Source organism: Sebastes fasciatus, chromosome 15, assembly GCF_043250625.1.
Source record: "Sebastes fasciatus isolate fSebFas1 chromosome 15, fSebFas1.pri, whole genome shotgun sequence".
Taxonomy (NCBI): Eukaryota; Metazoa; Chordata; class Actinopteri; order Perciformes; family Sebastidae; genus Sebastes; species Sebastes fasciatus.
The window spans coordinates 19,776,550-19,792,032 of NC_133809.1; the positions used below are offsets into that span (position 1 = coordinate 19,776,550).

Genomic DNA, 15,483 nt, shown 5'->3' on the forward strand with positions numbered 1-15,483 from the left:
GCTGCACTGTTTTCATTGGCTTTGCAGACATAAACAAGAGCCGTACTTGTGCGTGACCCCCGGGCCTGACCCCAGAGATAGACGCTTCTCTAATGGGTGTCTCTTTCAGCAGGCGGCCAGGCCAGGGGAACAGAGGAGCCATTGTTTGGGCCAGGGAAAGCCGATGCTCTCCCTATTAAAGTGCTGAGCATAGAGGAAGGGGCCGTAGGAGCCATGAAGCCGAGGTAAACAACGAAGGAGACAGGGGGCATCCTTGGCACACAGGGTTGAAATTTAGGCTAATATCCCCTCTACACAGATGACACCCAGGTCTCTAGTCACATGATCTTTATATGTTTTGACAGTTGTATAAATAGCACCGTTAATTAGCTCCTATTAAGGCTTGAGATTCCTACACTTAGAACACCTAAAGAAACAGGATTAGGAGGGGAGCGCTGAGCAGTTGTGTACTCTCAACCAACCGTGACTGGGGTAGGAGCTGTTGTTCTGTTTCAACCACATCCTCTGACACACTGTGTCATTGTGTGCATGTGTTTGCGTCGGGGGGGCCGCAGACAAGGTAGTTATTTTGCTGGAAGTGGCCAAACAGGTGAGTCAGGTGTCAGCGAAGCGTGAAACCGTACCTGGCACGTATGACAATGGAAGTGCCACGCGTCAGCCTCCAGGGGGGTGACTGTAAGTAGTCTGGTCTGGTGAATAAAAGAGCAACAAGGTGTGTTTGTAAGCACTTTGTAACAAAAGTACTTTTATTTTGGACAGATATTAAAAACTATCATCCATATAAAAAAACTGCGCTTTCTCTCGCCACATAGACCAGCAATACTCACTAAACTTCTATGTTTATATGTGTCAAAAGTAATCAATCAGTCCCATGCCTCGAGGGCGTCCACGCTGCAGTGTAACTAATCTGCAGGCTCAGCAGCGTTGGCCTTAACCTTTCAGGAGGCGACAGCAATGCAGTGTGAGGTAACTCTGCTCATTTGCTCTATACATAGGCTCATTCAGTTGTCATGCAACACTTGCTTGTATGTGTGTAGAGTGCAGACAGCGGTTATTAGAGAGGGTTGGAAGCCCCGGTGCTCCCACTAATTTAATGACCTAACAGCAGGAGGGATGTGATGGGCACAGTTTCTGTCATACGCATGGCTAGCTTCAGATACTAAGGCTAATCCATCAGTGGCTTACTTTCACAATACAAGTCCATAAAGTAAAAGCTTGGGCTTAAAAGAGCAAAGGAGGAAATTAATTCTTCTGTACTATTTTTTTAGTCCAAGTGCAGGAGCATCGACATATAGTTCAAGTGAAGAGAAAACAGCAACAGTTTTCAGGTGTGAAAGACTGGACTTATTATAAACCGATAACTAGACTTATGTATGTTCTTCCTCATCTGATGTTCCTATTGCACTTAAGCCATGAGTGGAGTTGTATTTCTCTGAATTCACACGTTTCTCCTGTTTTTCTTACACATTAAGGACAATTGGAAGTTTTTTTTCTTTGTCTTAAAGCTAGGGTTGGTAGTTTTCTTCAAAAACAGTTTTTGTTATATTTTTTTGAATTTCTCATTACATCTCGACAGCAATCAATAAATGAAATGACCGCAGTCTTCCACAAGCTGCCAGGTTGACAGCTGTAAGTACTAACAATAGCCATGTTCGTTGTTTATGTTCATTATGATAATTGTGGGGGAGTGGCTTTGGAGGGAGGCCTGAAGGGACGGGTTGTCAGTGTTGCCGACTTTCTCTAGATTTAGTGACTTTTGGAGCTGGTGTTATGCTACTTTCACTGGAAATGATTTGGCAACACTGGGCTGGGTTTTCGGTTGGATAATTTTCAAAATCTAGCGTTCTCTTGCTAGTTTCTCAACATTATCGACTCTAGCTATAAGAAGAGCATGGGTACCATGGTAGTATGCGTTGATGTAAAGACATAAACTTGATTCAACTTGACACCTTCAATAAAATTTTATTGAAAAAAAAAAAGTACCAATAAACAACAAGAAATCCAGAAAAAAGATTTGTAGAGCAAAGCTCCATATGTACAGCATATTGCACTACATAACAAATTGTCTTTACTTCCATATTATATCAACAACCAAAAAATATATATAAACACAAAAAAATGAGTGCACAGTAGAGTCTCGAAAACACACAGTCAATGTTTACAAAAATGCTACATTTTCGCTGGGTCTCATTTCTTGGTATACAGAGAGTGTGTGATAATCAAGACTTCGTTGAAACTGAGCAGTTAAAGGCATATTCCAGGGTTTTTTAGAAATACATGTACACTTTATCTGTTCTTTAAAGAAGGGCAAATAGTCCACAGCTATAAGCTCATGAGCCAAGTTAACCACAACCATGAAATATTTTGGTTTGCTTGGTTTTCTTTATACACCACGATGAGATGTGCAAGGAATGTTGCAAGTTCATTTTTATATAAAAAAAAATGCCCTTGATCTCATGGACTTCAAAAGGATCCTACTCGTATTCAAAATTATTTTACAAGCAATGAACTGTCCTTATAAAAGCACACCCTTTTTCTTAAGAAAATACATTTTAAAAAGTTAAGAAAGACCACGAAGAAGAAATGTTATCATTAAAAAAAATCAAAAATCAAAACCTTCCTCGAAAAACTTCAAATTTATATAAAGTGGACTACAAAATTCAAGACACTGACGGTTTCCATAAAATACATGTCCCACTCTAGGGATCCTCCACACTCACATATAATGTGATGAGTGCAGTTTGGGAACCTCATTCTAACACAGTTATACAGGGCACCACGGTGGCTTGTTTCCCTTTCCAATAAATCAAACAGGCCGTCAATCCGAGCCTACTTGGTCAATGCACAGATATACGTCTGACACATGGCAAGACTAGCCCGAGAGAACAATCCAGAGTATATACTATACGTTAACACACAACAGATAAGGGACCCATGGGATCTACAGAAACAAAGTACTTTCCAGTGCATGTTGATTACAACACAATGATCAAGATTAAAGAATTGAACACATAAACAAACGCCCTGTGACTTAATATGAAGGCAACCTTTTTCTGTTTTGAAGCATTTCTACTGTCATGTGTATCATTAGCGATGGGTGAGATGGGTAATGACTCATTAATTACAAAGGAAAGGTCACATCCTGTTGAAAGGTTAAATTGCGTTGAAGCTGCTGCTTCTCTAAACCGCATTTTGTGAATCTACCCATGATGACTGGTGAAATGGGGTGGTGGAAGATAATGAAAAAGGTCTGAATTGGTTGGGCCCTTCCCTGGAAAATCACAACCTTTTAAGTGAAATGCTCCACCCAGAATCTATTTTTTGAGAATCAAACACCCATCCCGTAGGCTTGAAAGGTGAGGCTTGTAGTTTTCTTCTTCATGAAGAGCAGCAGCTGTGGTCACGGTGAATTCATGTTGGTTTCAATGTATTCCAACAGTTATATTTTGGATATATGGATGAATACGCTATTTCTTCTACACAATATTGTCCTCCTCACAGCGATGAAGCTCTGACAGAAGCAGTGGAATTTGGCGAAACAATGACCGTGTTATTGCACTATGCAAACGTTGTAACCAACATGAATTCTAACAGACCATAGCTGCTGTTCTTCATAAAACTAAACCCTTCTTAGAGCCTACAGGAGATGAGCGATACTCCAAAAAGTAGAATTTGGGTTGAGTATCACATGAAGCAATGTCCAGTACAATGCAGTCCAACTTGCTCTGCACAGTCAAACAACTGAAGCAAGTCCAAGACCAAAACAAAAAAAAAGGAAAGTAATTGCACACACGGGTGTATACAGTAGAAATGGGCAAATATACAAAAATAAATAAGAAGGAAGAAAATAAATTACAAAGAAAAATGAACCAATGATGAACAATGTAATAAAGGAGCAGCACAAAAAGGAAGTCAAGAGCCAGTGGTGAGACGGGGGCGCTACAGGGACTGGCTCAGCGTTCAGGATCCGCAGGAAACTATATAACCACAACCACATTCAGTGCACCTCACACGCCTACTACTACACGTTCAGTAGCCCCCGTCACCACCACAGTCTGCAAGCCAGCCTCAGTCTCCTCAGTCAAACTGTACCTTTATATATGTGTGCTGAGAAATTGGCCGAGAGGATTTTTAAAACTGAAATGAAAATGAAAGACTTGACGACACCTCGAGGGGTTTTGTCATAAATAAAACGGGTGAAAACACTGCTCTTCTTCTAACCATGTAACAGATTCTCAAGGTCACTAGTAGCCCACAAAGTCTGTCCCTGAGACATCTTTAAGAGAATGAGAGGAAACCCTAATTATGCAGTGATAAACTTGACACATTGTAAGGAGCGAGTAATTACAGACCCCTGATATGTACTGCTCCTTGGGTCCACGAGTTGGCCTGGGTTCAGCAATGGAAAATATAACAAACAGCATCTTCAACAGTGTCTTTAAACATATTCATATTTCAACAATAATTACAGTCTTTTTCACTTTACTCTTTTTGTCTGCTGAGTGGTTATATGTACTAAAAATGTCTCAAATCTGGATCTGAGCACCAAAGACAATACAAGATCACCCAACAGAATATAAAATGATGTAAAACCCCGTAAAAGTAGCCTGAGACGATCTGTTTCACAGATTGATTATGCAGTATTGTTTGGTGTTCAGAACACACACGGGCTGTGAAAAGAAAAAAAAAAAAAAACAGGACAGAAACCTTTCAATTGAGGCTCTATTGTAACTCTATTGTAGCCTGAAACACTGGTGCGTGAAATTTCCAGAATCCAATCCATATCCCAGACTGCGTTCAGTCTGGTCTCTCAACATTGATTATTTGTCTTGGACATAAAGAGTGAATACATCTGAAATGTCAAGGCGTGAAAACAAGTCATAACTGAAAACCTTCATACAAGACAGAGGTTAGCGTGGTAACAATCTGAACTCTTGAAGGGTGTACGTCTAGTGCAAAAACAGTGGATCCACAGCTCCACTTCAAGGGCATGGAGGTCTGAAAACAATCACATGAAAAGAACACACGGAAAACACAGGGATGACTTGAATGTGGGAACAACGGAGGGGAGAATATCTGGTGTTCTCACTGAAGTTTTAAAATCTTTATGGTAGCCAAATTGTTTTGTTACTATTTAAGTAAAGAATACTTAAATTTGCTCTGTATTACAAACAACGTGCTTTACTCTAATGTTATAATTTAGTGCACAGGTGCTAGACCTCTAAAACGCATGCAAAAGTCAGCAGCATAACTTTAATCTAAATATCTTTTCATGCATCCTTTAAAGGTTCTTTCCGCGCCTTCTTTAGTGTGCTACATCTCAGACAACATCCAGACACAGAGTAGCTGTGTTAAGGAAGTAATAATACAATAAGGGGAGTTGCATAATCAGAACTTGAAATGAATCAGTAACGGTAGTAATAAGTCATATATAATATGTCAATAAAAATGATCTCTTCAAATGTTTGGGTGTAGCCCAAAAGATTTAAACAGTGTGTTGGTATTAAAAGTAATGACCGTTGATTATGCACTTCTCGCTCTCATTTTAAAATAATACTGATTAATTACAGCTAACTGCTTTTTTAAAATTTGTTTTCAGTTTCATTATCCCCAATTTCTAATATCAATATTAGCTTTTGCATGCTGTTGTTCACAGGTGTGCTGGCAGTCACCAGGCGTGTTTGACCAGTCAATGACGTTCAGTACTGCAAACTCCACCCCGATACTTCCTGAGTCATCTAAATGTTCTGTCATGTAGCACGCGACTGAAGAAAGGCTTGCCTTACAAACAACTGTGCATATTAAAAAAAAGGATATTTAGATCACAAGTTAAAGTGTGCAGACTTTTTTCATGTGCAGAAACTTTGTTCCCAATATTTTTGAATGCTACTGAGGGATCGTGTTCAAACGTAATACCATACCAAAGAAAATGGAGAAGTAAGAAAAACTAAAAACAGACAGCAAAATAAAGAAATTAAGAAAAGATAAATGTCCCATTGAGGTGAGGTGCAAAATGCTTTTGTTCTGAGAAGTTGCCTCTTTGGAAATTAGTAAATCAACTTTGTCTGGTCACCTGGGAAACTTCAGAAAACCTCACGCCACGTTTCCTTTCATTTCCTAACCATCTCATCTCGCCTCATCTCAAAATTGCTCAATACTCATTCTGGCAGTTGAATAAGGCATTCCCAGGGTCTGTGGAGGTCATTAAAGATGGATACATGTTGAAGTGCAAAAATTTCAACAGGAACGTTGTACTGTACAAAACGACTACACCACACGTATACCAAAATATGAACATTGTCCTGTAGAGGAATCTCGGAGCATCATGGCATCTTCTCGGAAAGAAAAAAAACACACGACCGTGTATAAAAGTTGGTTGTCTCCGTCCCGCGGTGACCCTTTGTCTCCTTTCTTCCCCCCCCCCCCAAAACAGACCCGTGTTAGATTTGACAGTGCCATTAGGAGTCCAGTCCCTCAGAGAGACGGGGAGAGCCCCCTCACCTCCGTCCTGCTCCACCTCCTCCAGCAATGAACCCCCTGTCAAACAGAAGGCTGAGCAGAGTCGCGGCCAGGCGCCACCACATCCGCCCCTGGTTCCTTTGGTTTCGATGATACTGGAGCAACAAATGAAGACAAAAACATACAGGTTAGTGCACTCTACTGGAACTCAATAACAAAATACAGTGCTAGAAATAGTCACTAGTTGGTGTTGCGTGTGATGTGTGCTGATTGACAGTGAAAACAGTAAAAGGGGTCTACTGAGAACAGGGTAAGTCAAAACTAGACACCGGAACAACGCTCATATTTCCACAACAGTCTGCTTCTGTCCCCAACAATACTTATTAGAGAGGCCTCCCTTTGTGTTCGGGATCACAATCCGGGCTTCCCAACAGACATGCAACACATTCATCATACGGTCACACTTTTTCTAATCTTCCCGGCGGAGACCGGCAGCCAGTGGCTCAGGAGCGGAGACTCTCTCGGGTTTGCGAGCCAATTGGATTGTGTGCGATTAGGGGGATAATGCTATCGCTGCCATTGAGAAGCTGAGATAAGATAATTGCACTGAATGGGATTAGGGAGCTCTTGATGAAAGAGAGGGAGCGCTCTGGAAACACGTATCTGTATGAGAGGTACAGTAGTCTGTCTGCTCATCAGCAGACGAAAGGCAGACTCCACCACGCCTGATAATGCAGCGGCTATTTTCAGACCATAAGAGTTGTAAACGGAGGGAGACTTGAGATTACTGTTCTCATGACAATGCACCAATGTTTGATATTTCCTCAACTGTTTTCAGATGCCATTAGGAGCACCGGAGGACACAGAGGCACACTTTTTTCAGATTACCTGTCTCATGCACTACTGTCAGGATATAGTGACCGTTTGATAAAAATAACTTTTTTTAAATCATATTTGCTCTACCCACTGCTGCTTTAATGAAGCTCAGAGTTTCAACATTAGATAGTAAAAGTTGTAGGAGTAAGATGAGTCAACCGCGGGACACTACAGAGCTTGTGTATTTACTACAAGCTACATGAGAAGCAGTTAATCTTTATAAACAGAAACAGAATGTTCCTGTGACGGTGACCTTTTGCCCTGTTCTCTATCAAGCTGAGAGAGAGACAAACAGAAAGAAAGAGAGGGGGAGAGTGAGAAAAAGAGGTGTGCAAAGGCCTTTCACAACTCTTAATAGTCATGAGTCACGCCACCAACTGTCAAACTGAGACCCGGGCTCTAAATTTAGCCAGCGATAGAGCGGCAGACTCTAGCCAGATGCTCGGTGTCGTCACTCTGACACCAGCCTGATGTGCTTTATCAGTGCCCCATGTGGGCTGTCTGTCAAGCCAGCTGCTCAGAAGCTCTGCCTTATCGCTTGAGCAAACAAACCGGCCTCAATAGCAAGAAACGCTGGATTAGTCACATGAGGGAGGAGACGAGGAGAATTACAAAGAGCTGTGGTATTAGATAAAAGAGAGCTGCACAAATAGACTATCATCATCACAGAATAATTCATGAAAAGTAAATATCCAAAGCTAGCTTCATATGTTTTTATTTCCAGTGCAACTCCACTCTACAAGTGCTGAAAGGAAAGAGTGCCGTGCCCTTACTGGAACAGTCAAGGGATAACGCCACAAACACTGCGTGTGTGCAGACACACACACACACACACACACACACAGACACACACACACACACACACACACAGGCGATATTCAACCCTGCTTTCAACACCTTCTATCGAAAGCATCAGGAGTCGTCTCTCTTAAAAAAACATGGGGATGAAACCTAACCCTGCTCCTTGCCCTGTGCAGGCTGGAGCAGTCTTCCTGCCATTGTGACAGTCATTATTGCCTTGTCTCGAATGGCGGGCCGGCTAATGTCAGCCATACTCATGGGACCTCGGCGTCCCCTCCAGCCCTCTCTGACTGAGGAGCAATTTATCTGTCAGCATCCACCAGCACTCCTTCGCTACCTAATCCCTGCTTTCGCCAGGGGCCTCAGGCTCCCATGGAGCACACTCGCAGCCACATTGCTCCCAAATCCATCAAGACGATGGCAGTCAAAGGCACTTGAATGGCTCAGGGACAAGTGTCTGCACTGAATAACCGCAATCGCCTACTGACAGGAGCAGACAGGAATGAGACCTGACAAACAGAAACACTATTATGAGGTGAGAGTTTTTGTGCTGACTGTCAGACCATGTGATAGTGAGAAGTGAGACATGGCAAAATGCAGAAAAACAAGTATGGGTGTATTCATGCATGAGCATGTACACAAACACACACACGGCACAATACAGTAATTAATTGCACAACCTGAACCAGAAATAGCAATTACAGACGCTGCAGTTGAATCACACATCCAAAACCACACATCAGTGTTTGGGTTGTAAAAATATCCCTCGGCAACAGCCAGCCACGCAGGCTCTGAACACTCACACACACACTGGCAGAAATGAAGTTATGCTCCACTTGAAGTGTCAACAGTAGTCACGCTGGTATCTATGCAAGTTAGCATTAAAATTCCCTCACTCTTCACGATGCATGTGGAAATATTATTCTCTTAATAGCTCTTTTACTATCGCACTATCATTGCATCTGTGTGCTGTCACTTGTAGCTTCAGGATGTGACTTCACAGGGCCGTTCTCACTCTGACTGTCCGCTCTGCTGTTTACTCAACCAGCAAAAGAGCACAAGCTACTTCCTCATCCCCTGACCCAGGCCTGCCACCGTTGTGCGTCAGTAGATCCCAGCCACACAGACACACACATCGCAGCAGCAACTCTCATGTCTGGTTGTCTGTGCATGTTTGCCAGTGTCACAATACATGAGTCATGCTGATCTGCAGGGGTATATAAATAACTTGATAAGTGCATGAGTAAAATCAGAAACTGTCTTCAGAGTATGAAGTGAAAAAAAAGTAATTATATTATGTGCAGAGCAGGGAGGGTCCCGTTTCCCGAAAGGGAGGTTTTAAGACAACTGAAGATGGTTGTTACTTGATCATTTGCGGCTCATTTCCAAACCTCCTTCCCTCATATACATGCTTATACCATCATTATGGAGCCTACCCCCCCATCCCCTCTTCTTTATGTCTGCGTAGACCTCTTATTTGAGTGTCTCCTGTGGCCGCTCCTTGCCGAGGGAAGGGACCACAGCTGTCCCCCTGGGGGCTCAGACGCTGAGCTTCGGGTTACAACATGTTTACCTTCTCCCGCCACTTCTGCTTTTTTTCTGGACGTATCAGCATGTGTGGATGTTTTTAAGTGTGCACATGTGAATAAATATGCGTGTTAAGACTGTTAACCACTTGTGCAAGAAAGAGACTGCAGAATATCTCCCGAGGGTGTGTGTATATTTTTTGATGTTACAGCAACAGGGGTGTCACGGTTGTACGACACTCCCACATAGAAGCAGCTTTACGCAGCGCACAGACTCAGTGGACAGTGTCACCCTGACCACAGTGTAATGTGTTGTTTGAGGCCAGGCATCCTTCATGCCACTTGCCTCCACACACAGGAGGAAACAGGAGAAAAGAGAGAGAGAGAGAGAGAAATAAACAGGAAGAGGAGGCAGGGGGAGAGCGTGGGGTTGGCGAGGTGGGGGGGAAGGGCTGTCCTTGTTCAGCAATGTTTTCGGCTTGAGGGTAGGTGAGGGGGGTGGGGGAAGAAACGCTGGGCTCTGCAAGTCCTGCATGTGCACAGTCTCTCCAAAACAAATATTGAGCAAACACAATAAAAGAGAGCAAACTTTTGTCCCGCCATAAATTTTTGTCGGATCAACATGGGATTAAAGTAATATAATAAAAAAAAACTGTGCGGACTGCACTTTTTTCTGCTTGGATTTTACCCCCACCCCCACCAACCAATAATTAAGACACACGCACACACAACAACGTCTAGTTTGATGGCAGTGGAGTTATGCTTAATCTGCAGCTTGGTACTGTTGTAAAGCCAGTGGAGCTGTGTGGACTGTCCATGTAAAACCCATATAAACTACTGATACAATGAGCCATAATCAGAACAAAATAAAGCATTAACATTAAGTTTTAGTTGCCAATTGATCCAAAGCTTTCTTCAGTCCATACTAAACAAATCCCATTTAAAAGGGCATACGGCTCCTGGTAAAAATCAGCTTCTCCTCCACCTTCAAATTGGTTCTTGTGCAGTATTTGGCTTCTAAAGTGGCTTATTTAACCAATTTAATTTCCTACGGCATTAAGAAATAATGAGGTGAGAAATTCTTCACTGTTTTTTTTTTACTACTTCTGTGTTGTAAAGGCGAAGAAACAACAGGCGTTTATTGTGTTTTTTTCATATCAGTATAATAATAAAGTGAATGTCAGAGTCTGGTTTGTATAACGGTGTATCCTCCTGGCTTTACTGCGTTTTATTTTTGCCAGCTCAGCTTAAGTGTCCTATCTAGATGCTATCCAAATAACGGGAAAAGATTTGTTTGCCTGATGGCAGTCACAGGTAGCAATCTGTTAAACAAATGTAAAAACTGTCAAACACTCCTACATCAGGATTGTCTGCACGCAACACTTCATGCAGTGCGCTAAGTGGAGATTCTGTTACTGCTGGGGGTAGTGGTGGCCAGTTGCACTTGTTTACTGCCATCAAACTAGAGGCCAAAAAGGAGTCTGTCTTGTACAGTCAGCAGGATGCATATTATCTCCTCACCAGTTGTAGGTGTTCCCGGTGAAACTGGTCTCCTATCAGCTGGAGTTTCTGGCCAATGCAGGCCTCCACACTGCGGGCCACAGGTTGCTGCCGGGGTAGCTGCTCCATCCCGTTTTGCTCCCCTTCACTTTCTTGTCGCCTCACTTCCTGATCCCCGACAAGCTCAAAGCGTGCCGGGAAGTGCAATCGAAAACCCGCGTTGCCTGTTGAGTGTCAAGGTTGAGACTTATTATTTTTGTCAACAACCATATAAAAATGTAAGTGCAGCAATGACACCTGACAAGGTGTTTTTCTTGTCTTACTGTTATTACGTCTATGCCAATTATGCAACAGGTACAAAGAGCAGCCAAGTGTTGCTGAACGTGTCTTTGACCGATCGGATTGCATAACTTTTAACCACAACTTTCCCAGTTGTGTGTGTGTGTGTTTTTTTTGTAATCAAACAATGTGAGTCATGTAAGTGTTTCATCAGTCACTGACACACAACAATCTCACATGACACAGATTTGAGGTCAGTGAGTTGTTATGGAGCTACTCTGGAATGATTACTTGTATATGGCGCCAATGTAACTCTGCTGTCACTGATAATCACTTCTCTGTGCAGTTGCTGCTTACGCAGGTGAGCACTTCTGTCACGTCCTTTTCAGTCGCACTGCCAGCCTGGCGCCTTTTGAATAGCAAAGCAGCTGGGTACACTCCATGCAGACCATAAAAGCCACTGTGATCACGACTATCAGGCGCCAGGCGTGAGATCAGTGCAGCAACATTGTTACCCATTTCTCACACTAAGTCTCGCATTATAGTTTCGTGCTTCGGTTTTATAACACTGGCTATCACGCACGAGACAATGTTCCTTTTTCTCTTATGAAATACGGTATGTCATCACAGCCTCACCGTAGAAGAGTGGTCTGGGCTCCTCTGCGACTCCACAGGGCAGCATGCCGTTGTTGGGTGCCAGGGCAGGGCCAGGTGTCTGTGTGCCCCGGTCCTCGCACTTTATCTCTCTGAATGTGGTGCGCCAGCAGAAGTGGGGGTCTGGCTCAAACACATCATCCTCCTCATCGTCCATACGGGGGCACTGTAAAATGAGCAGCCTGAAAAGAAGCAGGGCAGAGAAAGAAAGATTACCGCTACAGTAGTTGTCATCCTAAATTCCCTTCACTGATGATGGTTGTAACCTTGGACGAGTCTGCATTAGGCATGATGAGATGATCTCAGCCACATTCAATATGCCTCCAAAGCATTCATTATTATTACAGACAACCTGTCTAGGTTATAATGAGTGCCCTCAAATCAATAAAACCACACTGGACATGGACAAGTTGGGGAAGAGAGAGAGAGAAAAAGAAAAAAAAGGCAAACGATCTGCCTTCACTTGTGGCAAAGAGCTCAGTGCTTATATAGACAAATGGCTCTGTTCATCTCAGTGATGAAACCACACTACCCACTGCGGTCGGGAGACTCGATTGAGCCACATTTACATAAATGAGATTTTGGCTGACTGGATTAAATGAGAGGTAGAATATCTCTTTGTCTGTGCTAAGCAGCCCTGTAGACAGGAGCCTGGCTACTTAAATAACTGTGCCATGATTACTAACTTATAATATCAGGTACTTTTTTTTTTTACAGCAAACAATTACAGGTATCACTGCACATATAAATATCTGAAACTTGATGACAGCAATAATTAAAATGATTATAAATCTCTACCGCAGTGTGGCAAGAATCTCAGGGAGCACTTGGGAATCCCTCCAGAGAGTCGAATGATGCACTGCATTCGACCCTGAATCTTATAGTGGGGTCAAAGACTTATCAAAATAATGGGTGAAACTCAAGTTGCATCAACACAGCTAGCCCCCGAGTCACAATGGAGTTGTAATACAGGGTTAGACTACTACCACACTTCCAAATTAGGGTCCACAGCAAAATGGTAATGACAGTCTTTGAGGAAAAATCCTAAGCCACTCTCCTTGCCCTGGTCTGGTCTGTCAGCCTGCCAGCTCTCTGGGAAGGAGTTTTCATTTCTTCACCCAACATAAGCAGATTGGGCCCGTCTCTCTCATAGCATGCCCAGACCTCACCGTTATACTGTGTGCGTTCACAATAAACCCTGTGTGTAAAACCACTTAATGCTTTGTTTTGACAAACACAAGAGTAAGAACATGGAAGGCTCAGAAAAACTTCCAGATAAGATACCCAGGGTTTGCTCTATATACTGTCCAGGCTGTTGTGTGTGTTTGTGTCAGACAGTGGCTCCCCCTGCTGCAAACTAAACAACCCTAACAAAAGGGAAGAGGGAGGGTGGTGGTGGTGGTGGTAAGGCAGCAGCTCTGTTTTGACACACTTTCCATCCACTATAGTATCCAAAGCTTCACATCACACCATTTCTATTAAATTAATGCACATTATAATTTACTTATAAGCTGTTCTTAGTAAGTAAGTAAGTAAAGTTTATTTGTATAGCACCTTTCACGGATACAAAATCACAGAGTGCTTTACAATAATAAAAAATACATCAGTCAATATTAAAAGTAGCAATGACAAGCAACAGGGCTGTCAAGCTAAAAACACAACAAAACAAACAAATGAGGACAAAGACACATAAACAGGTAACAAGACAGTCAAGAAAAGGCCAATAAAAGCATAAATTAATTAGCAATAAATTAATTACATTGTTCTTACTCAACGCGGGGCCAGAATCTCGCGATATTTTAAATAAAAAAATCTAAACCTAAAAAATTCTAAATCCTTAATTATGTCAGAAAGAAAATGAGACTTGAAAACACATGTGTAGTGACAGTAAAAGAAAGTAAAAAATAAACACATTTGTCTACATGGACACGTCTAAAATGTGTAATTACACGTTTACACGCGTTAAATAATATAATAACATCGTAATAACATAATAATAAACATATCAATACAGGCAGAAACACAACACAAACAGACAGAGCTGCAGTGTGAAGTCTCATTCACCGACTGAGCTGTGTAAACCGGGAAAGCCGGTATAATTCAAACCTGTTGTGTGAACTACAGACTGAATTACACTCAAAAAACTGTTTTTTAGTTGGATTCCTTTCAAGGTTTTTATACAGTAAAGTACTAACTGTGGAAACAAAGTTAGTTGCAGCTGTTTTCAACAACAACAGCAACACGTTGTTGCCTCTTTAAGGACGCGGATGTTACTTAACGGTGAAAGCTGGTGCGTAAAGTGTCCACACACTAAAGGACATTTAAAGGTGTTTTTTTGGTGTTTCTTACCACAGAGATGGGCTTCGTTGTAAAAAGCTGTCTTATACTCAGAGAGGGGGGGAAAAAAAGAAAAAGGACAACGGGTTCAATATCCTGGCAAGTCAGGCGAGTTTAAGTCCGTATCACCTCCACGACTACTACTTCCATTCTGGGAGGAAAAGTGCTGCGAGCCGATTTCATTTCGCCGACGTCAGCTCTCCAAAAAAACTGACTCCTCCGTCTGGGCGTGGTGATGGAAATTAGTAAATAAACCCCCCTCTCTCAAAAAAACGCCAGTGTTTCTGTCCGTCCACTCTCTCTATGCATCTCAGCCGAGGCGGAGCATTGCATGCAGCTCTAAAAGGCTGATTTACACCGAGACGATGCAGCCAATCGGCGCGTTTGTTTTTGTCCCGCCTCCTCCAGCGCGTCTTCAGACACGTGGACGGGAAATTCCCCGTAGCACGAGACCGCTTTCACGCTACTACCTACCGTGATCATCTGTTGCAGTGAAGTGCTTACATCAAACTTTTTCCCTTTTAGGGCCAAAACTGGAACTTAATGGTGGGCCACGAGCCAAAAGCAAACACCTATTGTTTTGTATTGTTGAGATGCCAAATGGTAGTAGGATCCCAAGTTCCCTAAATAGAATATTCTTTTAACTTTTACATAGTTAACTCCTCAAAACCTACTGTACCTGCTGAATACAAGTGGGCTCATTTCCAGTCAATTTATGCAATTCCAAGACTGTTTATGGACCCCAGCAGAAATATTCAAATACACTTTTTTTAGAATATGAGAAAATAACACATTTATACTGCATGCAAAAAACTGCATGTTTCTGCCCCAAACTGCATGGGATTATCATATAGTGGAGATGTCTGTAAAAGGGAGTCTCGTGGGTACCCTTAGCTCCCATTTTCATTCCCATATATTGAGGTCAGAGGTCAAGGGACTCCTGTGAAAATGGTGCCAGTTTTTCCTCGCCAAAATTTAGCCTAACTTTGGAGCGTTATTTAGCCTCCTTCCTGACAGGTATGACATGGTTGTTTTCAATGGATTCCTTAGG

General features: G+C 42.5%; 1 protein-coding gene across 1 annotated transcript; it reads right to left on the minus strand.

Moving 5' to 3' along the window:
* Positions 1 to 1,946: 1,946 nt before the first annotated feature.
* bmf1 (BCL2 modifying factor 1) lies at positions 1,947 to 14,747 on the minus strand. The gene is made up of 4 exons (XM_074661345.1): positions 14,445 to 14,747; positions 12,078 to 12,277; positions 11,184 to 11,386; positions 1,947 to 6,614 (listed from the first exon to the last, which is right to left on the minus strand). Exons 2-4 carry the CDS (start codon positions 12,250 to 12,252, stop codon positions 6,498 to 6,500), a joined length of 495 nt encoding a protein of 164 aa, XP_074517446.1. The 5' UTR covers positions 12,253 to 12,277; positions 14,445 to 14,747; the 3' UTR covers positions 1,947 to 6,497.
* Between the last annotated feature and the right edge of the window lie 736 nt (positions 14,748 to 15,483).